General features: G+C 35.2%; 2 protein-coding genes across 9 annotated transcripts; one reads left to right on the forward strand and one right to left on the reverse strand.

Moving 5' to 3' along the window:
• On the reverse strand, window positions 1–17,010 carry slc6a16b (solute carrier family 6 member 16b). Of its 3 annotated transcripts, XM_048173810.1 has the most exons (13): window positions 16,976–17,010; window positions 16,440–16,536; window positions 8,785–8,989; window positions 8,550–8,707; window positions 7,455–7,575; window positions 7,152–7,333; window positions 6,675–6,785; window positions 5,862–6,103; window positions 5,496–5,667; window positions 3,798–3,999; window positions 3,525–3,684; window positions 3,281–3,443; window positions 1–2,123 (listed from the first exon to the last, which is right to left on the reverse strand). In XM_048173810.1, exons 3-13 carry the CDS (start codon window positions 8,987–8,989, stop codon window positions 1,845–1,847), a joined length of 1,995 nt encoding a protein of 664 aa, XP_048029767.1. In that variant the 5' UTR covers window positions 16,440–16,536; window positions 16,976–17,010; the 3' UTR covers window positions 1–1,844. The 3 variants fall into 3 exon arrangements, with proteins under 3 accessions (XP_048029767.1, XP_048029765.1, XP_048029764.1); XM_048173808.1 differs by lacking the exons at window positions 16,440–16,536; window positions 16,976–17,010 and adding an exon at window positions 10,948–11,296; XM_048173807.1 differs by lacking the exons at window positions 16,440–16,536; window positions 16,976–17,010 and adding an exon at window positions 10,030–10,329.
• On the forward strand, window positions 13,816–27,736 carry eps8l1b (eps8 like 1b). 6 transcript variants are annotated; one of them, XM_048173811.1, is made up of 19 exons: window positions 13,816–13,928; window positions 14,760–14,812; window positions 16,399–16,557; window positions 16,986–17,135; window positions 17,242–17,303; window positions 18,252–18,358; window positions 18,436–18,494; window positions 20,462–20,591; window positions 20,964–21,052; window positions 22,462–22,536; window positions 22,722–22,870; window positions 22,952–23,084; window positions 23,826–23,884; window positions 24,356–24,464; window positions 25,478–25,603; window positions 25,678–25,798; window positions 25,974–26,136; window positions 26,566–26,698; window positions 27,405–27,736. In XM_048173811.1, the coding sequence occupies exons 2-19, from the start codon at window positions 14,783–14,785 to the stop codon at window positions 27,489–27,491; spliced, it is 1,941 nt and encodes a 646-aa protein (XP_048029768.1). In that variant the 5' UTR covers window positions 13,816–13,928; window positions 14,760–14,782; the 3' UTR covers window positions 27,492–27,736. The 6 variants fall into 6 exon arrangements, with proteins under 6 accessions (XP_048029768.1, XP_048029769.1, XP_048029772.1 ...); XM_048173812.1 differs by having other exon boundaries at window positions 13,818–13,928; window positions 24,356–24,452; XM_048173813.1 differs by lacking the exons at window positions 13,816–13,928; window positions 14,760–14,812; window positions 16,399–16,557 and having other exon boundaries at window positions 16,965–17,121.
• Window positions 27,737–27,867: the final 131 nt, after the last annotated feature.

Genomic DNA, 27,867 nt, shown 5'->3' on the forward strand with positions numbered 1-27,867 from the left:
TGAGGTCAAATAACCATTTATACAGTAACAAGATCATCAGGATGCAAACTGTACAAAATGTCTGTCACAAACTGAAAAGAATTGTTTCTGACTTTGACAAAGCAAAAGAAAATACTGAAAATATACTGAAGCATGGGATATTTACATCAAAGACAAGAAATTACCCTTCTAAAACACAGATTTGTCAAGTATTGTAGGCAAGGAATAGTTAAATTATCATTTCATCATATTTATTATTACTGACAAGAACAAATTACAAACAAAGAGCGTTCAAGCTACTGAACAAACACAGAAGACCCATCAAACCCCTGTGAGAGGCAAAGATAACATTACTTCAATGACTATAAGCCATAAAATGTCTGGCCTACGGGTCAGATGTTCGCTTTCAGAAACACGTCTGAGAGAGTTTTTGGAAAAATAAAAAGAGGGGCATAAAAACATCTTACAGGTAAAAACAGGCAACAAAAACATTTCTGTACAATATAAAAACTAAAATTGTTCTGAAAATGTTGTTGCATGTAAATACTTAATAATAAACCAGAATTGCATTTGTGTCACATGCAAACTACAAGAGGAAATACATAAAAAACATTTTTTTTAAACCTTTTTTTTTACTATGGCTGTAGTTTGTGCTCAAAAAAGAGCCTAAAATGTTACACAACAGACACACACAAATCAATTCACATTTAAATAAATAAAAAAAAATCAAATAGTTGTTTTACCCTCATGAAGACATGTCCGTGTCGTATTTTGCATAAACAATTAAGTCTACTTTTAAGACCATTAAGATGAAATATGACCCAGACATTTCTGAAGTGTTGTTCTTGAGATTCACCCAAAACTGATGATGTAGTTTTAAAGGTTCAAAAGCTCTTTTGAAAACACAATGCAGCATTTTACAGATGTTAACTTAAAGACCCACTTAAATAATGACACCGAACACAGAACACATCAGCGTGGATCAATGTTAACATTGATGCTGAGGTTATTATTAACCTTCATGGTTGATGATGACCTTTGACCCTGGCTGTCCTCTTGATTTACCATTGTTTTAAATGCATGACAATGAAGTGTAGATGCACCAAGCATCTCTGGAATATTTAAACATCATTTTGGAATTTTTGGCAATGATTATATTCCTGTTTAGAACTGTTTACCTCACCTCTGTGACTCATTCATCAACAGAGACGAAACACTGGCTGCTCCGTTAGTACCACACAGTTTAAATAACACTGATGGCTCACAGCCATCATAAAACACCTTTATGCAAAAATCATCACATTACTAAACCAGCAGGACCATTAGTAACCAAATGATTGGACCGTTGTAACGATAGTGTTACAGAGTTCACCTGGACCCAGCAAACGCATGAACAGCTCAGCAGTACCATCATTATACGTCTACTTAAAGCAACAGCTCGCTCCAAAAAAGAAAACTGTCATCAAAGTCGTTATTCCAGGTGCATATAAACAAGAGTTTTCACATGTTTAAACCAGGAAGTAAGAAGGTGGAAGTCAAGATCTTCACATACAGTAACTATTGTATGGCTTCAGAAGTCTTTGAATATAACCCACACTCTGTTTTGGAGCTCAAAAGTTGTCAATTACTGTTTTACAGAAAAGAGCACAAGTGGCGAGAAGACGATATATAATGATCTGAATGACATTAAGAGGACAGAATCATCTTTTTGGGGTGAACTAACCCTTTAAAGTCAGTTATTTTTGTGCCCATCTGTATGCATGTACACATTAAAAATGATTGTTGCCAACAGCAAAGGACTACAATAAAATGATCTTGACTGAAATAGATCCATCACAGATGTCAGTTTCTTCCCTCTCGCTTTCTCATAACACACTTGACTCGTGACATTCTATGTGGCCGTTTTGCAAATGTGAATCATGGTTTCCCTCGAGCAGGGGGTGAAAAGTGTCAAGAGGGGTCAGGTCCGTTTCTGTAGTGGCACACGGCTGGTATCTGGCCTCAGTGTCTGTGGGCGCCTTGTCGAGCCGCTCGAGGAGGAGGGAATGCAGGTATCCGATCGGAACAGGAAGGAACGCAACAATGATGAGTGTGATCAGGACAGCAAGAGCCCAACCAGGATAAGGGAGAACTTCTTTAGAAGCCTGAGAGGAAAGTACAAAAGCAATGTTAACCAAAGTCATAGACATAAGAAATAAGTCAGAAAAACTTTATTTTTTTTAATAAAGGCATTTATTGAACCTTTAGCAAAACCTAAAAATGTGTTTGCATATGCATGTGATTTCTCATATTATTAGTGAGAATATGGAGGATCCTCAATTCACAGGATTAAACGGAGCAAAAATAAGCAATTTGGAGCAAATGCTGATATTTATAAGGCTAAAAAGTAAGATGAAATTCTAATCGCTTGTAATGTAAATCAATTAAATTTTACATTATAGCAGATACTTGCATAAAATGCATATAAATATCAGTCATCACTGTGTATGCCAATAATATGTCTTAGTAAGATGATATTTAAATGCGTAGTTTTAGGATCAATGCTCTGTAGTTTTAAAACACAATGCAATGCAATGATGATTGAGAGAGGAACAAATAAAGCTTACTCAAAAGCCTGATGGATCATAAGGAGCACCAGAGGAACCTTTTCATAGTTCCTAGAACTATTGGCTGAAGTACCTGGATTTTGTCGCACACAACAAACACAGCTTTGATCACAGCATCGTCCATCTACCGGTTTTTAGTGTTTGTAAATGCCGCATTTAAAGACGCCGCTGTCAGACGCTTCAGAGTTCCTATTACCGGTGCAAATGCAACCAGGAACATGACCCGGGGGAGAAATTAGTTCTCGGGGAACTATCCTAGTAGTGGCTAGTTCCTATAACTGAGTTCCTAGAACTACTCGGTGCGAAAGCCCCTATAATTTGAAAGTATTTTCCTACAAAAATGATAATCAAAGTAACATGATAATCAAGTAAACAAAGTTGCTTCAGTCCAGTAAATGTTAAACTAGAAATATTACTAACACTATAAAAGTTATTCTTATGTTTACTTGATAAAAATCAGTAAAGATTTCACAGCAATAAGAGGGTGGTGGACGTTTGTACAATTATACTAAAAGGCCTTTTACTTGCTAAAAAAGTATAAACTACCAATCAGATGACAGGTTTTTCTACAAAGTTTTGATCATGTTAATAATTTAGAGGCCTTAGAAATGAGCATATTAAATATGTTACAGTGGCTTTAAAGGGTTACATTTTAAGGTAATGGTTTATTTATAAGAGCATGCATGTTATTTTACCTTTTCTCTATTCCAGGCAGTGTATGTAGGGCGCTCCAAGACCATCTTTAGCAGACTGGCACCCAGGAGCCCCAGCATAGCAATTGGACACACGTACTTCCACAGGTACTTGTACACCACTGGAACCGGCCGATTCAACATCTGTTTCAGGTCCTCTAAAAACCTGCATTAAAAAATACATCTCGTTTATGCATTAAATCACATAACACAACACTTCTACCAAAGCACTGAAGGTCTGTGATACCTGTCTGCTCCATAAACCCAGGCGACGCTGATGGTCTGAAAGATGACAACGATGATGAGCGGAAGTGTGGCGGAATAATCATCGAACATCGCCACGAAGTAGTTTCCACAGCGCTGAGTGAACATTAGACCGATCAGAAAACCCACCACACAGCTGCACACTGACAGAGAGAGAAAAACACAAAGATTAAACAGAACAATCACATTCAAACTACAACAATACTGATTAAAACTAAAAAACACAACTTAAACAAGAGTCAAAACAGAGAGTTACCTGTGAAGAGGAGTTTGTGATTGCGTAGCGTCTTAAAGGTGTCCGTTAGTGGTGTCAGTATTCCGGCCATGGTGCCGAACATGGTGGACAAACCCAGATTGAGCAGCATGAGGAAGAACAGTGCAGACCAGAACGGACTCCCGGGAAACAACGTCATGGCTTCCGTGAACGCTATGAACGCTAAACCCGTTCCCTCAACACCCTGAGAGAGAGAACACAAACATCAACTTCAATGTGAGGATCACTTTAGAAATGAGAATAACCAGAGAAATGACCTTTTCAGACTTTATTCATTTCCATTACTTTATTTTTAGGCCTGGAAATCATATATTTGGGTAATACTTTATTTTAAGGTTGCATAGTTACACATTACTACATGTACTTACTATAATAATAACTGTAAATTGTGAATAATTGCAAGTAACTAGAGTTACCCAAACAATAACTCCAGTAAATACAAGTAGTTAATTAATATTACGCAGTACTTATTTGAGTAAGTATGATTAATGTAACTAAGTCACCTTAAAAAAAAAAAAAAAAAAAAAAAAAAAAAAAAGTACCCTATTTTTTTTTTTTTATATCCCCTGCCCTAGCAACCCCCCAAAACATTCCAGCACTGGCCTAACAACCCCCTAAACATTCCAACAATGCCGTAGCAACCCCCAAAACATTCCAGCAATGCCTTAGCAACCCCCCAAAAATTCCAACATTGTCCTAGCAACCCCCAAAACATTCCAACAATGCCCTAGCAACCCCCAAAACATTCAAACAATGCCCTAGCAACCCCCAAAACATTCCAGAAATGCTCTAGCAACCCCCAAAACATTCCAACAATGCCCTAGCAACCCCCAAAACATTCCAGAAATGCCCTAGCAACCCCCAAAACATTCCAACAATGCCCTAGCAACCCCCAAAACATTCCAGAAATGCCCTAGCAACCCCCAAAACATTCCAGAAATGCCCTAGCAACCCCCAAAACATTCCAACAATGCCCTAGCAACCCCCAAAACATTCCAGCAATGCCCTAGCAACCCCCCAAAAATTCCAACATTGTCCTAGCAACCCCCAAAACATTCCAACAATGCCCTAGCAACCCCCAAAACATTCCAGCAATGCCTTAGCAACCCCCCAAAAATTCCAACATTGTCCTAGCAACCCCCAAAACATTCCAGAAATGCTCTAGCAACCCCCAAAACATTCCAGAAATGCTCTAGCAACCCCCAAAACATTCCAACAATGCCCTAGCAACCCCCAAAACATTCCAGAAATGCCCTAGCAACCCCCAAAACATTCCAGAAATGCTCTAGCAACCCCCAAAACATTCCAACAATGCCCTAGCAACCCCCAAAACATTCCAGAAATGCCCTAGCAACCCCCAAAACATTCCAGAAATGCCCTAGCAACCCCCAAAACATTCCAACAATGCCCTAGCAACCCCCAAAACATTCCAGAAATGCCCTAGCAACCCCCCAAAAATTCCAACATTGTCCTAGCAACCCCCAAAACATTCCAGAAATGCTCTAGCAACCCCCAAAACATTCCAGCAATGCCCTAGCAACCCCCCAAAAATTCCAACATTGTCCTAGCAACCCCCAAAACATTCCAGCACTGCCCTAACAATACAACTGCATTGCGAGTTTCGCATCACTCACATTTTCATCAGAAAATACAGCTCCATATAATGTACGTGTTAAGTACCTGTTTCAATTCATCCTCCAGGCTGCAGGCGGTGATGTTGTAATCAGGGATCTTCAGATGCTGGCCCTCAATCCTGTACCAGTTTTCATAATCATTCAATGTGATGCTCTTCACATCTGAAGCATTGATGCGGAGGCCAGGAAGAGAAGCGTTGGATATCGCGTCCAGATTACTGCAACATACACAACCAGTCATCTAAGCATCTTAAATAACTTCACCATCGTTAAACAGTAGGTAACCATTTTGATGCTTTATTGCAACAATACCCAAAATCAAATGGTGCATGTTAGCTATTTTACAACACAATTTATTAAAATATATTTGAAGATCAAACAATCCCAAATCATTTTTGTGTAACATACTAACCGTTTGACACACTCAGTGGCGATGGTTTTGGCTCTGAAGCCCAGCACGGCAAACACCACCAGCGTGGCCAGCACAGATGTCATGAAGTTGACGCCGGACACGGTGAAAGCGTCGCGATGGCAGTTGTTGTTCCGTGGGTTGTAAGATGAGTATGCGATCACAGAACCGAAACCCAAACCCAGAGCGAAGAAGACCTGAGTCGCCGCCTGACGCCACACCTGAACATCAGCCCAGATCTCCAGCTGAGAGAAATTAAGTTTGTTTAAACTCACTTAGGGAAATTGATTGTGAACTGCTTCCAAGTTACATTAAACATGTCACACTATAATAATAATAATAAAAAAAAGAAGAAATTCATTTTAAGCAGTGTTTGTCATAGTTTTAGTTAACAATTAAAAAATTTTTGGTAATTGAAAAAGTTTCAATTCAATAAAATATAAATATTTAAATTAAAAAATTGTTGCCTTGGCAATTAACTGAAATAATTCAAGTGTAAACTGAAGTACTAAAATTACAGAACTAAAACGAAAAAAAGAGGAATATATATTAAAAAAAATTAAGAATGATAAAAATGACAAGAGCTCAGAAAATTACTAATGCTAAAATAAAAATTGAAAATATAAAAAAAGGCAATTCAAAATATTAATACATACTATTTCAGTACATAAATACTACTAAAACAAAACTGATTTTTAAATAAATAACATGACAAAACAGAAGACACGGTTTTAGTGTCTAATCAATAAATCCTGCCCATATTCTGGAGCTCAACTCAACATAGTGCAGAAAGCAGTCATGTGTTCATCTACATACTCTGGGGTAAAACATGAATTTGATGCCCTCAGATGCTCCATCCAGCGTCACACCTCTGATCAGGAAACACAGCAGCACCACGTACGGGAACACGGAGGAGAAATACATCACCTGCACACAACCAATACTGATCAATATCACCAATAATCAAATTACAACACAAACACAAAGAAAGTCTGATTTAAAAAGCTTGCCATTTTTAAATTATTATATTTTTTAAAACAACCTTTCTTTGCATTTTTTTTTTTTTATTCATAGAAATAGTACATTTTTTGTTTTTAATTTCTTTTCCTTTTTTATTGCATTTTTTAAATCAACCTTTCTCTTATTTCTATTAATTTGCATTGAAATAATATTTTTTTATTTTAAAATTATAATGTATTTTTTAAAAATCAAACTTTTAAATAACTATTTTGCATATGAATGGTACACTTTTTAACACTAATGTGACAAGACACAAACCCACACTCAGAGTACCTTGCCGGTAGATTTGATGCCCTTGTACATGGCCAGACAAACGATGACCCAAGCGGCCAGCAGACACCCAGTGATGATGGGGTTGAACTCTCCCGTTTCATCAATGGAGTCGGTGATGTCCAGAGCTTTACGGTACCAAAAATACGCTGTGGGAGAGCTGGCCTCACATTCCTTCACCTTCACTATGAGTGAAAACAACAAAATCTTTTCTTCACATTTCTGGCATCAGTTCCTCATATCAAATCTCTAAGTGACTATTACTCCAATTTTAACTTGCATAACACACACACTCCTAATCCTTACCAGTGCTGTTGCCTACTGTTGGACAGTCTTCCCATGGGAGAGAATACCGGAAAGAGTTTCCCAAGTAAAAAATACTCCAACCGATGATGACATTGTAATACAGAGCTACAAAGAAACACACCTGGGAAATAAAAAGCGATGTATTAAAGGATTAGTTCACTTCAGAATTAAAATTTCCTGATAATTTACTCACCCCCATGTCATCCAAGATGTTCATGTCTTTCTTCAGTTGAAAAGAAATGCAGGTTTTTGAGGAAAACATTCCAGGATTTTTCTCCATATAGTGGACTTCACTGGGGTTCAACGGGTTGAAGGTCCAAATGTCAGTTTCAGTGCAGCTTCAAAGAGCTCTACATGATCCCAGACGAAGAATAAGAGTCTTATCTAGTGAAACGATCGGTCATTTTCACAAAAAAAAAAAAAAACACAAATGCTCGTCTTGCACTGCTCTGCGCCATGCATTACGTAATCACGCGTTATGTAGACATAAGTACCGAGCAAGTGTTTACAAAGCAAACGGGCAAAGAATAAGTCAAACGGCCGACGATGTCGGAAGTTGGAAGAGAAAATGAGATGGCGTTTTTCGCCCAACCGCGGTACTTCCGCCTACGTCACCCGTGACCTTTCTACAGTGATTACATAATGCATGGTACATCACAGAGCAGTGTAAGACGAGCATTTGTGGTTAAAAAATGTTTTTTTTTGTTTGTTTTGTTTTTTTAGAAAATGGCCGATCGTTTTGCTAGATAAGACTCTTATTCCTTGTCTGGGATCATGCAGAAGCTGCACTGAAACTGACATTTGGACCTTCAACCCGTTGGCAACTGCTGAAGTCCACTATATGGAGAAAAATCCTGGAATATTTTCATCAAAAACCTTCATTTCTTTTCAACTGAAGAAAGAAAGACAAACATCTCGGATGACATAAAGTGAGTAAATTATCAGGAAATGTTCATTCTGAAGTGAACTAATCCTTTAAAGAATAGATGATAATTTTGTGTATTTTGTCTGCTATTTAAGTTCACAATTGCAGTATTATATTTTCAGCAATGCATGTACCGGCGCAACTGACCAATAACGCTAGAGATTACTCACCACACAGCTGGAGTAGCCAATGCCAACCAGTTTTGGAGAAATGTGTCTCCAGACGCCGATGCTGCCCTGTCTGATGCTCTGACCTGCCGCCAACTCCAGGAAAAACAACGGCACTCCAACCAGCACCATCAACACCACATACAGTAAGATGAACGCTCCTGAAAGACACGAAAATGAACTGGATGGTCTTTTCATCAAATACTGGCATAATCAAATCGATCTCCTCCTCACTCACCTCCTCCGTTCTGATGGCAGAGGTACGGGAATCTCCACACGTTTCCCAATCCCACACTGAATCCGACCTGAGCCAGGAAATATTCCACCTTACTGTCCCAGCCATCTCGGGCCGTTTCCAACACGACCTCCTGCTCGACCCCTAAGCCCAGTTCAGCCTCGTCCCGCCGGTCGTCTGCAGGTAACGGAGGCTTCTCTGACGTCATCTGAGAGAGAAACACAGACTTGTTTTCACATTCAAACAAATCACACCTAAGGCCACGGCGCTGTTTGGAGGATCTGTCTTTGTTATAAAATATGTTGCTATAAAAATCGATCTTATCTTGCCAGTTGAGTCATAAAACTGCTCAATCACGTGTGCGGATTCATGTCTGATGGCTATTCAAGTTCATTTCCGTCTGAGTAATCAGTTCAAACAAATGATGGAGTAAAAACTACATGAGAAGAAGTGTTGATGTGCACACGGTTTGATCAGTGAAACTGAGATTACTGGATGTGGATTTAAAAAACTGCATATCCGTGCAGTTTGCTTGTAATATGCAACATGAAGGCAAAACACTTCAGGTTCAATTTATTCTTGCATTTACAGGTTACTGTATAACGTCAATGATGACAAAGCATCTTTCAACGCGCTTCTTTGAAAATACAAATTACAACATACTACTGTATATAATTATACTATTAATCAATATACTATTATTATCATCATCTTCATCATCAACAATTATAAAAAGACCAGTTATTATAATAATAATAATAAAGTGGTTTAGTATCCAAAACAAAACAGTACAAAAAGTAAAATAAAATGGACCTAAATGAGATGAGCTCACTTTAAATGTCAAAAACAGTCTGACTACAAAAAAAAAAAACAACACAACGAACACACTCTTTATGGTTTGGAAAACATTTTTAAATTCCCTGACATTTACGTGTTTCCATCACCATGGTAAGCACGTGTAGGTGTAACTGCGCATGCGCAAGTGTCTAATCCTGACAGCAGGAAGCATTGCTTAACTGCCACTTTAAAACCACTTTAAAACAAGCATTTAATTGATTATATGCATAAATAAGCTTTCCAATACATGATTAATTAAAACCAAACGCTGTGGAGTGAGATCTAACACTACAGAACCGGTAAAACATGAAACTAAAATTAAATAATCATCATATTAGCACGTAAATCAGTATAGCTTAGTATTAATGTCCATGTATGCATAGATAATATATACATTAAGTAAATTCTCACCGCTGTTTTTTCTGTCTTTAATTCTTTCCTCTCAAACGCTCGTACACGTGTAAATGGCGCGAGCTATTGTCACCGGTTCACACGTGCGGCTCAAATCTTCCTTTAAAAAATCACTTCACAACTTCCCCAACCGAACCGTACAAATACACACTATAGAAATAATGATTTAAAGTATCGAGGAAGAGAGAAAGACTTTATTTTGCCCGCGTTTTATTCTTCCGTAGTGATTGTGGGTTTACGGAACCTCAGGCAACACCCTCCCGCGCGCGTCCTAGGCCCCGCCCACTCACTGTTGCGCGTGAGCGCGCCTGCTGTAGCCTGAAACATCACCTCATTAGTTTTTAAACGTAGTAAGTCAAAGTATAAAAGTTTTTTTTTATGTATAGTTATTAACCTGTATTATAAAAAGTTAAAGGTTAGTAAGAAACGCTAAAGATTAATGTTACTCTTCTTTCTATTTCGGTATTTCTACACATTTTCTCCTATAGAGAACCATGAATTGTTTATTTATATTTTTTATTATGGTTTTCCATATGTTGAACTGTTGGCATGCGGTTCTGAATTTCCTCTAGAAAGTTTTACTTATGAATGATGCAATCAGGTAACAAAATTACACTGAGATTAAAGTCACCAGCAGGTGGCGCTGTCAACTTATGTTATGAAGCGCTTTGCATCTTATTTTACTGTCAAAGTGACCCAACTGACCGGGACACATCTTATAAGTTCTCATTTAAGAACTTATTCTCAAAAAAGCCTTGTCAGGGTTAATAATTGCCTTCAATTGTTCAAAAGATTCATTTATATAAGCAACATAAACTACATCTGACTATTTTTGTAAAACTGCGTTTTTCTGCTATGAAAATGTCATCTAATTTAATGAGTGGATCATAATAATCAACAATCTTTGTTATAACCTACCTCTCTTATTTGATAATGTAGCAGATTCCTCTATGAAAACCTCTTCGTTGTCCTCTGAAGATCATACAAATCAAAGAAATTATCCAAGACTTTCAAAATTCAGCTGAAATGTCAGGACCCAAAAGATCAGTAAAGCAATAAAATGCGTCGGGAGTAAATGATCCTATTCATTTTAAACTACAGGTGATGTTTCGGTCCCGAAGAGAAAGTTCATTCCTCTGGAGTTTATTTTGCCACGTTGTTGAATCCTTCCACATTCCAGCTGTCAGTCACAAATAAGAACCGCCCACCAGACCAAAACACAGTCTGGCCTTGAGAATTCATGCACGGAAAACGCATGTGAAACAAACTGCAGATATGACCTCAAAGCTAACAAACATAGACTAAAAGCTACAAAACTCCATTTTGATTTCATTAACTTTTCAACTAAAGGGGATATGTAGTAAAATGCAGTGTTGGGGAAAGTTACTATTAAAGTAATGCATTACAATTTTGTGTTACTCCCTAAAAAGTAACTGCGTTACTTAGTTACTTTTTATGGAAAGTAATGTTACACGATACTTTTTCTCTCCTGGGCTGGTTTGTTTGTTTTTAATGACAAAAAAGTTCTATTTTAGCAAAGTAAAGGCCCTTTAGTGAGAGAAATGTATGGAGTATGGAGTGAATTTTGTACCATAATTAAACAAACAAATCCAGCATTTTGCAAACAAACTCAATCTGCTTTGCCCAGGGAAAACTCGACTCACAAACAAACAGAAAGCAATGTGTAAATACAAAGGTCAGTTTGAGCAAGAACGTAGAGGAGTATCAAATGTATTGTGTTTTACAAATATAAATAAATATTTTACAAATAAATACAAGCCATTCCACAAATTGCATTTAACATGTGAACAAATACCAAACCTATAGCATATAAATTCATACCTGTCTGTTACGATTGTGAGACACTTGCCTTTTTATGAGATCTCTTGGCTCGATTTATTTTCATAAATGTGTCCAGGCAGATTTTCTCACAAATGCAGTTGAGCAACTTCCTCTTCCAAAACAGCAGATGGCGCTATGTTTTAAAGAATTAGAATTACAGTCAGGGGAGTACATTAAATAAACAATCATAAAACAAATACATAAATAAAATTAACCAGACAAATTTAAAAGATAGAAATAAAAGTTAAATAATATGAAAATTTTTACAAATAGAAGCACATTTTACAGCTTTCTTATTTTTTAAACAAAATATTGTATTTAGGTATTGTTTGATTTCTGATTTTAAAATTAAAAACAAAGAATTATTTCCTCCAAATTTACATTTATGAATGCTAAATTTAGCTAAAAGAAGCAGCAGATTAATTAAATAATATTCCTTATGATAACATTTGTTATAGAAGAGCTAGAAAGCAAGTGCAAATCCTGGCAGTGGCAGGTCGCAGTGTCACTTCCGGTGGAGTATTTTTTTTTTAAATAAAAGATTTGATGATGCATATTATGTACCAGCAAGCAGATGCGACCAGAATATGAACCCAATAAGCTAAATTGCGTAAGCATTTTCCCATTTTTATTTATTTCTTTAATGTGATCTCACATTTGCCCATTTTCAGTTTTGTAGCTATTACAAAACTTTTCTATACTTCATTGAACTGCCAAATTTCCATTCATCACTTTATTCACTTACGTGCATTAAATGAATGTAAAATAACCTGCCAAAACTTACATAACCTCAAAGCCACAAGGATCATAATTTAAGATTAATTAATTTCTGATGTTTGTGTGTTGCACGGCTTCTGCCATCAGTCAAGGGAGGCAGTCTCTTTAGAGAAATCACTGGATGAGAAAATTATCAATATTACAAAAATAAAACAATGCAAGTATTACAAAATGTGACATTAAAAAAATTGTAAAAGTCAGTTTTTATATAATCAAAAACAAAACTTTCAGAAAGAAGTCTAAGGAAGGCAGAAGGCAAGTGTCTCACAATCATAACAGACAGGTATGCATTTATGCTATAGGTTTGGTATTTGTTCACAGGTTATATGCAATTTGTAGGGTGGTTTGTATTTATTTGTGAAATATTTATTTATATTTGTAAAACACAATACATTTGTTACTCCGCTGCATTCTCGCTCAAACTGTATTTGCACATTGCTTTCTGTTTGTTTGCGAGTCGAGTTTTCCCTTTGCAAAGCAGATTGAGTTTGTTTGCAAAATGCTGGATTTGATTGTTTAATTATGGCACAAAATTCACTCCATAATAAAGCCTCATCAGGGTGAAGGAAAGGCAAATTCACTCCTGTACAGTAGAGGGCGCAGCTAAACAAACCTTTCAGCTCTACACAGATTACTTCAGCAATAAAAACAAAAAAATGAAAAGCAAAAGTGAAGTTTATCTAAAGTCATCTTTGATTATTATTTTGGTTGAAATGTTGCTTAATAACGTAAGATTAAATAAAATATATTTGTGTAATTTTATATTTAATGCATGTTTGTGTAAATAGGCTATTCTGAGTTTGCATTTCACTGCACTGTTTTTGTGCAAGTGACATGAGTAAATGTATGCTCACATTTTAGATTTTTCCTCAAAATGGCGACAGGAGAGCTGTCAGTCAATAAATGAGAAAACAAAGTAACTTGCGTTACTTATTTGAAAAAATAACTCAGATATTTTGTTGTAAATTTATAAGTAATGTGTTACTTTACTAGTTACTTGAAAAAATTAATCTGATTACTTAACTCACATTACTTGTAATTAGTTACCCCTAACTTAATGAGACTTAACGAGCCAAAAATAATGAATAGAAGTTTAGAAATAAAGACAGAACAGTCATATCTCTCACCTAACATATTTTTTGCTTCTCAGATTACCTTCATCTCTCCTGTGATATCTGTGAGAAGAATGTCTGGGCGGTTAACACGCTATCAAAATGCTTCTAGTTTTGAGATTACTAGTCTGAAGACAACCGTCTAGGAATCAGCAGTGTAATGCTGAGGTGAGTATAAGAGAGAAGATTCTTGTGCGATTTTATACATTTTCTTGTTCTACATTTGTTTAAAGAATTTTACAGATGAAGGAAATGATCAGACATGGCTTGTTTGTCAAATTCTTCAATAGAAACATTCATGTGTGTCTCATTCATGCCATTCTCTTCTGCTTATTTTAAAACTGAAAATTCTGTCATCATTTACTCATACATGCCATTGAAGTTATTGATTTAGGCCTAGTCTTTATGCATTTAGTTTGGATAGAGGTGGAGGGCGACATTTTTAGCAAATATGATCTTTAGTTTGGGTATTTTAATCACACAAATCTACGATTGGAATATTGTACGTTGACTTTTTATGGTGCTTTCTGTAATTGAGCGTAAAAGAGCAGCATGAACTGTTGATGAACATCCTAATCTTCTTATATCTCCTTTTTTGTTCCGTGGAAGTCATATGGGTTTGGCATAACGTGACAGGATATTCATTTTTGCCTGAACCGTTCCTTAAATGAGTCAGAGTTTCTGTCTGTTTATTTTTATCTGTCTCAATACTTAAAGAAGTGCTTATTTAATTGCTTATTTAGCTCATTGTATTACCTTAATTCTTCATAATAAAGCGTCTGAGATGAGCTCTCTGTGCATCAATGTAAAAGTGAAGGTCGGTGCTTACAGTGTTTGTAGATTTGACCTGGCAGGAATTCCAGCCTGCAGGCAGTCAGACAGGTCGAACAGGATGAGAGAGACAGGGAAGGTGTGAAAATGACACATTCTGATGCTATTGAAACATCATCAGTCACATACATTTGAACGCCCACGTCACATATGCATGTGTTTCCACAGGTGTGTGACAGTCGGTGGTCTTGATGGGGGTGATATCACAATACCTGCTTACTGTGAGTATCATCAAGTGGTTTCATCCTGCAAGGCGTGAAGAGAGTCCTTCATGCAAAAATTGCCAGTCCAAAAATTTGAGGAACAATTAATGTCTTAGTTTAATACTTAAGAATTAAATATTACTTATATAACAATTCGGACTACAACAAACAGCTGGTAGGGACTACAACAAGCTTCTTCCTGGGTTAGTGACATCACAAACCCTAAAATTTACATAAACCCCCGCCCCCGAGAACACGCAACAAAGGGGGGTGAGGCCATGTTGGGCTGCTTTAGAGAAGAGGAAGAGTTGTCGTAGTAGAGTGTTGTTACCATGCCGTCATTTTATGCCGGACTGCTTCACAAACGAGGGTCAATTCAACACAAAAGATGAACATGACGGCACATGCTAGTGGATGAGTTGAATCAACTCCACAGCAACTACATAAATTTATCTACTAACCGTTCAGAAAGGTCCATAACTTCTTCCTGAGTCTCTCCATCAGTGTCGACTCCGGTTTGAACAATGTAAGGCTGAACACCGTTACTGACAATCCTCATTTTGGCTGCGTGAGATTCTCCAGCTTTGTTGTTGTTGAGCTGTTAAAGCTCCGCCCTCTTCTGGAAAGGGGGCGGGAGCAGCAGCTCATTTGCATTTAAAGGGACACACAAAAACGCTGTGTTTTTGCTCACACCCAAATAGAGGCAAATTTGACAAGCTATAATAAATGATCTGTGGGGGATTTCTTCACAGACACATTTTGGGGACACTATATTACATCTTGTAAAAGGAGCATTATAGCTCCTCTTTCACATTAAGGGTTTGTTTAAATCACTATTTTTTACTAAGTATGAGCAACAGCAATGGTAACTTGGCAAAAAAATAGGCTCTCTTACTACCATGTCATTTAGCAGTTGCTCTAATCCAGATTGAAATGATATTGATGAAATGAGGTGAACAGATGCCGAACATGCACTACAGAGAGTTATAATGCTGGCTAAAGATGCACAAGATAAATCAATAGAAATATGCACTACCTAATAGGATTAAACAAGTCAATGCAAGACTTTTTTCATGGTTGTTCAAATTCCTTGATAAAGGTGAGCCTTGAGTCAACGCCTGTAGTTTGGGAGGTTGTTTTTACATGCATTCGATGCTTTCATATGGGCGTAAGGACAGTAAGTGCTTAATGTTTCTGTAAGGGAAACAGGGTGTGTATAGTTGGAATTTGAAGTCAGCATGAAATCTGAATTGACTCTTGACGCAAAAATTCAATCACAACCACTTTCACTTCATTTCATATTTTCCTCATTGAACATCCAGTTTCGGTCAGAAATATATCATATTACAGATGTAAAATGAATGCCGTTTTATTTTGACTTGCATTAAAAGGTGCTAATTGTATGTGCATAATGTTTCAGAAAGGTAAATTATCAATTAAAGTTAATTATCTATATCAAAGTAATTAAATAACTAGAAAAGGTAGTTGAAGAGGTGATTCATGCGTGCTGCTGATTGCCGCGTTGCCATGTTGTATGTTTATCTTTTTTACAGCCTGATATCAGTGATGTTGATTTTTTTGTTTTTACTCTATTTTTAATCCAGCGGCTGGTGAGTTTTTCTCTGGGAGATGAGGGTGTGGATACCGTCGAAGATGCTCTTTCACAGATTGCGCTGCTTGTCGATTCTCATCGGCTGTCCAGTGCCGAGGTGATGCTAGAGGTCCGGACCAACAAAGTCATCCTGAGAGACAGACACAACCAGGTAAGACTACAACAAAGCAACTGCGTGCAATGCCATTAAAACTGATGGTCCAAAAGTCTTTAGGGCTTTAGATGTGCATGCATTTATCATATGCATATGCAACAGATATTATGTATTAACTTAAATGCATTGCAATGCAAATCGCTTTGGGTAAAAGCATCAGCCAAATGCATAAACGCAAAGTGTTCTTGCAAATCTGCAAACTAAAAGACTGAGATTTCAAAAATATCCTGCAGCATTTAAGACACACACACACATTGACACTTGATCTAATGCAACAAAATTCCCAGAAGTTTCAAGTGTCACTCAATCACCCAAGGATTGCTGTAAATTTGTGAGGCATTGCACAATGTACAGTCTATTTCTTGGACGTATATTTAGTTGCAACTATGAATGTGTTCATTGTTCCACGACTGACCATTGATGAGGAACTGGAGGAGTTTTCCATGTCATCTGTTCTCCGCTGTGATTGCATCAATTCCTCATCTCTCCGCGATCCAGCTCTTCTCCTGCTGGTTTGTCAGAGCTGCACCCAGAAGAGGCCGAGCGTGTATTTCTTCAGCTGTGCGTATGTCAAAGTGAGACGAGTTTCATTGCAGCTCATTCAGGTGATACTGTTGTGTCTCTCCAAGCAGAGCTCCGCCTCTTTGATGACATCACTCTCTACCTGTTTGCATATTTCAGGCAGAGCACATAAGAGATGACATCAAGCAAGTTGTATCGCATTACACAATGAGAGCAAACAGGTACTGATCTTAACAGTCGGGTGATGTTGTGATTTCAACAGCCCAGATAGAGAGAAAAGAACCAGTTAACGAGCAGATAAACCGGTTTAACCAGTTTCTACATAACTTACGAAGGCGTGACTGAGAGTACAGGGAGGCAGAGAGACAGAGGAAAATAAGATTCATTCGACCTTGGCTGTTCTTTAGGACTAAATACTTACAACCAGGACTGCAGTCAGGTACAGTGTGTTATCTTTATCTGCTCTATATGTGCTTATCAGCTTCAGAAGATGAGTGTAACTGTGTGTATGTGTGTGTGTGTGTGTGTGTGTTTCACAGCGGGAGACACGTTTAACTAACCTCAAGGCATCTCAATGTCAAACTGAATGCCAAACATATTTTCTAAGATAGGTACTTTTATTTATGAATGAGCGTGCGTGGGTTAACTTAGACTTTGTGCACATAATTGTCGCTAGAAGTGAGCGAAATCTGACAAAAGTCATTTATTATTTTAAAAGTGCAGAAGCTTTCCTTTTAGGGTTTGTGTTAGTGTGTAATAAATGTATTTATCTTCATATAAAAACGACAGAAGACTGTTGTACATCATCATTTAATGTACAGCACTTTGCTCTACTTTGTAGTGTTTTAAATAAATTTGACTAACTCATTAAGGAACTTAATTCAAAATAGTGTTTAATTATTGTTTAAGTCTTTATTTAGAAGATAAAAGCATGAAAAAAAAGTATTTTTAGCATGAAAACACGTTTGTATGGGCGTTATTTTTGTTATCTAACTCAAAAGACGTTTGTTTGTTTTTGTTGGTGACTCATTATCATTGTTTGGCAGCAATTAAATCACTTTAAGATTAAAGCACCATGACGCACTGAAATACTGTACATTTTCCGCTAGATTACAACACTTTCATTCTGGACAAAAGGGTGTGTTGTCACGTGAATGTGTGTGTTTCAGGTTCTCTCAGTCCAGTATGGATATTTCTGGAATTCCGAGCCCTCCGTACACACAAGCCCCGAATCCGCCTTCATCCATCCCCCCTCCACCCTACCCCGGGATCAGATGTGTGTGTGCGAATCAATACTATCTATACTTTCATTATAAACAGACACAGATTAACACACTCATTTCTCATTTCTAGCTAACGGACTGGCAAACGGTCAACCTGATAAGTCATTCCTCAAGGCTCAGATGGAAGTAGTGAGTAAATATTAACAAATGCACAAACGTTAATACACACACACACATACTGGTCAAAAGTTTGGAATAGTTAACATTGTTTTAATGTTTTTGAGAGAAGTCTCTTCTGCTCACCAATCAGATCTACAGTAAAAACAGTAATATTGTGAAATGTTATTACAATTTAAAAGAACTGTTTTCTATGTGAATATATTTTAACAATGTAATTATTTTAATAAGCAGATTTGCTGCTCAAGAAATACAGCTGAAAACAGTTGTGCTGCTTCATATTTTTGTTGAAACTGTGAAACATTTTTTATTTCAGGATTCTTTGATGAATAGAAAGTTCAAAAGAACAGCATTTATTTGAAATAAAACCTGTTGTAACATTATAAATGTCTTCAAATCAATTTAATGCATCTTTGCTGAATAAAAGTATTAATTTCTCTTTTTTAATCTTACCCCAAACTGTTAAATCGTAAAGAATTTCCTCAAAATTTATTAAGCCTTATATATATATATATATCTCACAATTCTAAAAATGTTTCGCAATTGCAAGTTTATATCTCACAATTCTAACTTATTTTCTAAGATTGCTTGATATAAACTCACAATTGCAAGTTAATAAGTCAGAATTGGGTGATGTAAAGTCAACATTGCGAGTTAAGTCAGAATTGTTTGATATATAGTCATAATTGTGAGTTAAGTCAGAATTACGAGTTATAAATTCAGAATTGAATGATATAAACTCACAATTGCAAGTTATAAAGTCAGAATTGTTTGATATATAGTCATAATTGTGAGTTCTTAAGTGAGAATTGTGTGATATATAGTCAAAATTGTGAGTTAAGTCATAATTGCGAGTTATAAAGTCAGAATTGCATGATATAAACTCACAATTGCAAGTTATAAAGTCAGAATTGTTTGATATATAGTCATAATTGTGAGTTCTTAAGTGAGAATTGTGTGATATATAGTCAAAATTGTGAGTTAAGTCATAATTACGAGTTATAAAGTCAGAATTGCATGATATAAACTCACAATTGCAAGTTATAAAGTCAGAATTGTTTGATATATAGTCATAATTGTGAGTTCTTAAGTGAGAATTGTGTGATATATAGTCAAAATTGTGAGTTAAGTCAGAATTACGAGTTATAAAGTCAGAATTGTGTGATATAAAGTCAGAATTGCGAGTTATAGGCCCGGTTTCACAGACAGGGCTTAGCCTAAACCAGGATTAGTCCTTAGTTCAATTAGGGTATAGCTTTTATAAATCTATCCTGGAAAAAAAAACATTACTGGTGTACATCTTGAGACAAAACAATGTCACTGACATATTTTAAGACATGTCAGTGCAAGTTGCTTTCAGTTAAAACAGCTCAAACATGCAGTTTAGTCTAGGACTATTAAGCCTTATCTGTGAAACCAGGGGATAAAAGTCAGAATTGCATGATATAAACTCACAATTGCGAGTTAAGTCAGAATTGTGTGATATAAATTCAGAATTGCAAGTTATAAAGTCAGAATTGGAAGTTATAAAGTCAGAATTGTGAGATATAAAGTCACAATTACTTTAGTGGTGGAAACAAGCTTCCATACACAAAGGATAAATAAATATATGTATATATATATATATATATATATATATATATAAATAATTTTTAGAATTAAAATAAAATCATTTACATTACTGTATAAATCATGTTTAACTTTTCTTTTCTGTATTTGACTAACAGGGACATTTTTCAGCCATTTTGTCTCCAAAAAAGTATGAGCGAATTATCATGTATTGTTCAGGCGGTGGAGTTTTCTGAGACCGCTGACCTCGAGCGCTCTAGTCGACCTTCAGTTTGACCAGTAGCATGACCAACAATGCCACACTGATATCACTGTTTACATTAACAACAGTTTCAAAGATCAAGAAGAACCAATCAAAGATCTTTGCATGTCTTTTCATTATTAACCGCCTGGTCTTTCTCTATTTCTAGGACGTGCTTAATCATTGTTTTGATGATATCGAAGCGTTCATCGGAAAGCTGCAGCAGTCAGCAGAGGCTCAGATTATCCTCGACCAGAGAAGCAAAAAGAAGAAGAAAAGTCAGAAGAAAAGTGCAGACGGTATGAGTCTAGGAAAAATTAAACCTGAATGCTTATTATAATAATGTGAATTCCTTAAAGTGATCCCCCAAAACACAACGAACTTGAACAGAGCATACTGTAGTGCGCTCTTATCAGTGGATGTAGGTTTGTTATCAGTTCCTAGTACAGTCAGCTGATGGGAAAGTGTTGTGTTACAGGCCGTCAGCAGTACTGAACACTGACATGCTCTCAATCAGAACAATATTATACCTGCATCATCTTAAACAAATCTGAATCTGTTCCAAGAACGTAACGCACCTGGAAATCTTCACTCACATCTTCCATTTTATTTTAATAATAGCGCACATGATCAGTGTTTCAGAGAGTTTGTTGTGTGTTTCTGTTTTATAGAGGATCTTCTGACAGCTAAAGCCAAACCACCTTCTGAGAATGAGTTTGTTGACGCTTTCCAGAAATTCAAATACAGCTTCAGCCTGTTGGTGAGTCATTTTAATGTCAGTATAAAATAAGTTAAAATGAATTCATTTATTATATAATAATTAATTTATTATATATTTTAATGATTTTAAATGATGATTTAATGGATTATTTATTCATTTTATATTTAGTAATTTTTTTTTAATTCATTATGCATAATTTATCATTTAATTATATTAAAAAATATTATATTTAGTATACATTTATTATATATTACTTACATCTTTAAACTCCTTTTTATTTTTTAAATATGTATTATTTGTTACAATTATTATTGATTTCTTGTATATCAAAAGCATAAAATAAAACGTTATATATTATTTTAAAGTCAGTATAAAAAATGTATTATATATATAATAATTAATTTATTATATATTTTAATGATTTTAAATGACAATTTAATGGATAATTTATTATTGTTATATTTAATATTTATTATTTCATTATGCATAATAATAATAATAATAGTATAATTTAATTATATTTAAAATATATATTTAGTATACAATTATTATATATTACTTACATCTTTAAACTCCTTTTTTAAATATGAATTATAAATATGAATTATAATTATTATTGATTTCTTGTATAAAAGAGCATAAAATAAAATTTGATGTCATTTTAATGTCAGTATAAAATAAGTTCAGAACATGTTTTGCCGTGTAAATTAATTGATTTATTATATAATAATAATGAATGTTATATATTTTAATGATTTTAAATGATAATTTAATGAATAATTTATTCATTTCATATTTCATATTTATATTATTTCATTATGCATAATAATAATAATAATATATCATTTAATTATATGTAAAAAATATTATATTAGTATACATTTAATTAGTATATATTACTTACATATTTACACTCATTTTTATTTTATTTAAATATGTATTATAAATATTATTTATTATAATTATTATTGATTTCTTATAAAAAGCATAAAATAAATGTTTATATAAATTATATATATATATATATACACATCTGTAAAGTGAACTGTAAAGTTAAAGTGCAGTAAAACTGTTAAATATTAATTATACTATTTCATAATATTAATTAATACATAATATTAATAATTTACTAATCTAATAATGTACATTATGATTTATTTTATATATATTTACATTTTTATATTTATATTTTATTTATATTATATATATTAACTATTTTATATTTAAATTATTAAAATTGTTAATGTAACAATTAACAACATTATATTATATAGTTATTTATTGCTATTAATATTGTAAATAAATATTATTGTTATTAATAATACTATTAATTTATTTAATTTTCAAGAGCTTAATTCTTAACTTTCAGGTTACTCATATGAAGCTGCAAGCCGTGCGGTGGCATGTTTCTATGTCAGATTAATAAAAGAGCACTGTTTGTATTACAGGCGCGGTTAAAATCTACCATCTCCAATCCGACCTCCGAGGAGCTCGTGCATCACGTCTTCAAACCGCTAGAAATGGTGAGTAAGGCAGTCTGACTGAATGCATGTGCATTTACATGTTTGCACATATTTCTCCTGAACAAACAGCAGACCTTTTAAGGCCTTTGTTTCATCAAAAGGGTTTGTACACTATTGTGTGGAGAATGGTCACAGTAAAGTGCGCTCAAATAGAGCAATTCACCTTCATTTGTGTGTGTTTGTAGATCGTGAAGGCAACAGGAGGTCCTGGTTTTGCCGCGTCCGTGTCCAGTCCGGCTATGACACAAGGGGCCGTGGCTCTGCTCCAGACCAGCCTGACGGCACAGGAGAATGAAATATGGGTCTCTTTAGGGCCTAACTGGACACAACAAAGGTACATGATGCAGAATTTACATTTTTAGAGATCTGCTCCTTTAATATGAGCACATGCTGATGGCTCGTTCTCTTCACGTAGGTCTGCTCAGCGGAGCCCCGTGGCGCCGTACACACTCGTGTTTCAGGACGGCTGGAAGCCTCCGGGGTCAGACACCGCTGGATGGGTCGATCCTGTGGAGTCTGAACACAAACTGGACGCAGAGCTCTCAAAGGTAGTGGTAATGTGGCCATATTGTCCAATAATGTACAAAAGTTTGGGGTCAGTAAGATATTTTTAGATGTTTTTGAAAGAAGTCTCTTCTGCTCACCAAAGCTGCATTTATTTGATCAAAAAATACAGTAATATTATGATATATTATTATGATTTAAAATAACAGTTTTCTATTTGAATATCTTTTAAAATGTAATTTATTCCTGTGATCAAAGCTGAATTTTCAGCATCATTACTCCAGTCTTCAGTGTCACATGATCCTTCAGAAACCATTCTAATATGATGAATTGCTGCTCAAGAAACACTTCTGATTATTATCAATGTTGATTTTTTTACAGAATTCTTTAACAGGAAGTTCAAAAGAACTGCATATATTTGAAATAAGAAATATTTTGTAACATAATAAATATCATTACTGTCACTTTTGATCAATTTTATGCATCCTTCCAGATGCAATTAAACAATTAAATTCTTTTAAAAAATCTTATTGCCCCCAAATTTTGAATGGTAATACACATACTGGATAGGTTTCTTTGATTACAGTCTCTTTAAATTAAAATTTAATTACTTTATCTGTCCCGTTTCATTTCTTTATAATTCATTTATGCTAACCAAACACTCAGATGGTATGACAGAATTTAAAACCATAATTAACCGTGAAGAAAAACAAACCAATAAATGTGATTTCCTGTTTGTTATTTATTTGTGATGTTGTTGCTAACATTGTCTCTGTCACACCCAGCTGACACCGTCTCACGCTTCGGACCATCACAATGCTCCTGTTCAGACTACAGACGAACCGTAAGTTTGATTCACATCCAACAAACAAACAGACATATACAGTATTACTTGAATCATTAGTATATAGAATGTGACCAATCAGTTTCAATCACCTTTCAGCTGATCATCAGACATGTGACAGGAAATTGTTAGGCAATCACATTAGACAAATAATTTAGGGAATCAATATAGGCCAGGGTTTGTTCACACAAATAACAAAAGGTCATTTGTGGTGTGGAGCAGTTTCACATCAGTGTAAACGAGTGTGTAGTTCGATGTCATAATGGCTTCACCGTGAAACAAGCCTTCATTCAGTCATTGTCCATTGTCTCTGACAGTATAATGACTCAATATTACATGACTCAGAGTTTCTGTCCTTTTTTTTTATCTCAGTAATCAAAGGTGTTTATTTTATGCTTGCATTTTAAAAATTGCATTTTATAAAGTTTTTAATGTACACTCTGTGGAAACATCTCTGTCTCTCTTCCTCAGGGATGGCGGTGTGAAAGAGCGCTTATATTGCTGCAGTTATGATTTTGTTGCGCGGAACAACAGTGAGCTGTCTGTGCTTCAAGGAGAGAAGCTAGAGGTCATCAGAGATGTCTGTTGTTGTTATAAAGCTAATTATAATTAACTACATACTAACCCAATGCATACCCTAAAGAATGCACATTGCATTTTTTAGCATTAAAATACATTTTAAAATATGAATACATATCTATATTATTATTAGAGACATCTGGGGATTTTTATTTTATATATACAGATTTATTTGTTTTATTTGTTTCATGCATGACTTGCCAAATTATATATATATATATATATATTTTATTTTTTATTTTTTTAATAATATTTTAATAATACATATGGATACATCTGGGGATTTTTAGACATTTATTCATGTAGATTTATTTTATTTCATGCATGAATTGCCAAAGTCATATATTTACTTAATACTTATATATATATATATAAAATCCCCAGATGTTTCCATAAAATATATATATATATATATATATGTATATACAGTATATATATGTATATACAGTATATATATATATATATATATATATATATATATATATATATATATATATTTTTTTTTTTTTTTTTTTTTTTTTTTTTTTTTTGGAGACATCTGGGGATTTTTATACATTTATTCATGTACATTTATTTTATTTTATTATAAATGTATTTATTTTATTTCATGCATGACTTGCCAAAGTCATATATTTACTTAATACTTATATATATATATATATCTATATATATATATATATATATATAGATATATATATATATCTATATATATATATATATATATATATATATATATATATATATATATATATATATATATATATATATTATTTATTTATTTATTTATTTTTTATGGAGACATCTGGGGATTTTTATACATTTATTCATGTAGATTTATTTTATTTTATTATAAATATATTTATTTTATTTCATGCATGACTTGCCAAAGAAGCATAAATCCCCATATATATATATATATATATATGTATGTTTATGTCTGTGTGTGTGTGTGTATTATCACACTATACACATCCAAGTATTACAAGTATTTCCTGTTATTTTTCTGTTATCCAGGTGATCGAGTCATCTAAGCGATGGTGGAAGTGTCGTAATAAGTTTAATGAAGTGGGATTTGTGCCGTTTAACATCCTGGAGCCGGTCACACACATCGATAACCCTATGCTCCATAAAACTCCAAAGGTACAAACTCACATCTGTCACTTCAAAACATCTCTCTTCTTCTCCTCCTTCTGACATTCACGTCTCCGTTTCAGCCTCCCGCTGCTCCACCGATATTCAACGCTCTGCCCAACCCGTCCGCCATGACCTCTGACCCCAGCCCCGCTCGGCCCCGCAGTATGATTGTCGGAACATGTCCTGAGGATACAGAGAAAGGTATAAACATACTAACAGGTGACCTCTGGCTGACCAACCTAAACAGCTCACATCCCATCTCTTTAATATCAGTATCAGTCAGCAGTTTCTCCTGGACAGCAGTGAGATTGCCATATGACGCTTACAGGCAGCTTGTTCTTCTTGTGCTCATATTGACTCGCCCGTTCTGTGTCAGTGATGCAGGTGAATGACGAGTTACTGCACCGCTTGACCAGCGGGAAGAATCTGTCTCCTCGACTGACGATTCACCGTTCGGCAGACACGTCCGTGCCGCTGGATTACAACTCACCGCCGGCAGAGGTGGAAAACTGGCTGCGGAAGAAAGGCTTCAGTGAACCGTGAGTCACTTTATGACAGCAATCAGTGAACTATTAATGATAATAATCCACCTGTAACACCTCACATCACTGGCGCTGGAAAAGACGAGATCCCACTTTAATTTTGACTGACTAATCATAGAATCTATAGTACTTTGCCTGTGCATTTTTGATGCATTAGTCTTTTTTTATTTGAGTGAACAAACCCTATAGTGGAAAAGTGAAGCTGATCCCTGATTGGTCACATTCTATAGACTAATGATACAAGTATTAATGCATATGTCTGTATGTGTCATTTTTGTAAGAGATCTATCTCCTTAGTACAATATATATGAGTTTATTCCATATTTATGTCATCACAGCAGCCTGTATTCTCTGTTTTGAGTTGTTATATAATGACACATATAACTGAGTTTTGTCACTGAATGGCAGTTGTTGATGTGTGTGCAGGACTGTACAGTGTCTGCGGGTTCTGAATGGAGCTCAGCTGTTCTCTCTGAATAAAGAAGAGCTGCGCGCTGTTATTCCTGAAGAGGGCGCTAGAGTCTACAGTCAGCTGACCGTACAGAGAGCCCAGATAGAGGTACAGCAACACACTTGCATTTACTTCATCTAGGTATCATACACTTCTGCTGCTTTATATGAATGATTACGATTCAAACTATGCTTCTAAATTTGGAATGTTTTTAAATAATAACATTCTAAATTTTAAAATTTAAATTTAGAATTTTAAAAATTCCTGTCTCTGAATCATTGTTCCAAATGTGCACTAAACATTCTAAAAGGTCACAACACAAAATCCACTCACTCCTGACATAAATCACCTGATGTACAGCATGAAAAGAAGTGAATTTATACTGAATTAGAAGCCTTTGAATTCAAAGTTAAAACATTGGCACTATACCAATAAGTTATACCATTTAGTGCTACTCCTTTTGCATAAATTACACACCATCCAGCATGTTATTCCTGAATAACTATATAATTCCTATATAATTCCTATTAAAAATATAATTCCTGTTATTCCTTTCATTTTCTTTTCATTTTTACTTTCACATATTGCAGTCGAGATCATATTTAAAACTAGTTTCCAGTACTGCACAGTGTGAAGTATTGGCTCACTCGGCAAAGACTTGAACAAAAGAAAAAAATTGCATTACCCACTTGATTAAACATGGTTCATTACAGATGTGTTGGTCTACTTGTAAAGTTTTCAGCATGTATGAGGACTTAATATGCAATAATCAACCTAATTAAAGACCATTAAACACACCGTCTGTCTCTGTCAGGACGCTCGCAGAGCCACAGAGCTGGAGACGGTGATGGAGAAGCAGAAGATGAAGGTGGATCTGAAACTGGAGAGTGGAACTTTGTGAAGATCTATTGAATGTGCACATAGACTAGACTAGTGTTCACATGCACTCTCTGTCTGTATCATGTGTATGTTTGAGCGTACTTACACAAGATCTTTTACTGTCCGTTATTGTAACCTGCTTTTTGTTTTCCTGTTTAGCTTTACGGCGTGAAATGAGAATTGTAAATCTGCACAATGATGTACAAACACTAAACTCTGTAATATGGGTTAATAATATATTCTCAATAAATTAATTTAATGCACAAATGTGAAACTGGCAAATCCTCTTTCTCCCCAAGAGGGCGGCAGACACCAGCCTGTGCAAAACAAACTTTGCTAAAGTAATCGGTGTCTTGTCCACAGTGATATGTAAGATTAATGGATCAGCTTTTCTAGGA

Source organism: Megalobrama amblycephala, linkage group LG22 (assembly GCF_018812025.1).
Source record: "Megalobrama amblycephala isolate DHTTF-2021 linkage group LG22, ASM1881202v1, whole genome shotgun sequence".
Lineage (NCBI taxonomy): Eukaryota > Metazoa > Chordata > Actinopteri > Cypriniformes > Xenocyprididae > Megalobrama > Megalobrama amblycephala.

Coding starts and splice junctions, on each gene's coding strand:
- slc6a16b (XM_048173810.1), bottom strand. CDS start 8,989: ATGACGTCAGAGAAGCCTCCGTTACCTGCAGACGACCGGCGGGACGAG. Junction 6,786..7,151: donor GCATCAAATCTACCGGCAAG/GTACTCTGAGTG, acceptor GGTTGTGTGCAG/GTGATGTATTTCTCCTCCGT. Junction 5,668..5,861: donor GCCACTGAGTGTGTCAAACG/GTTAGTATGTTA, acceptor TGTATGTTGCAG/TAATCTGGACGCGATATCCA.
- eps8l1b (XM_048173811.1), top strand. CDS start 14,783: ATGGGGGTGATATCACAATACCTGCTTACT. Junction 22,537..22,721: donor TCTTCAAACCGCTAGAAATG/GTGAGTAAGGCA, acceptor GTGTGTTTGTAG/ATCGTGAAGGCAACAGGAGG. Junction 25,799..25,973: donor TCCTGAGGATACAGAGAAAG/GTATAAACATAC, acceptor GTTCTGTGTCAG/TGATGCAGGTGAATGACGAG.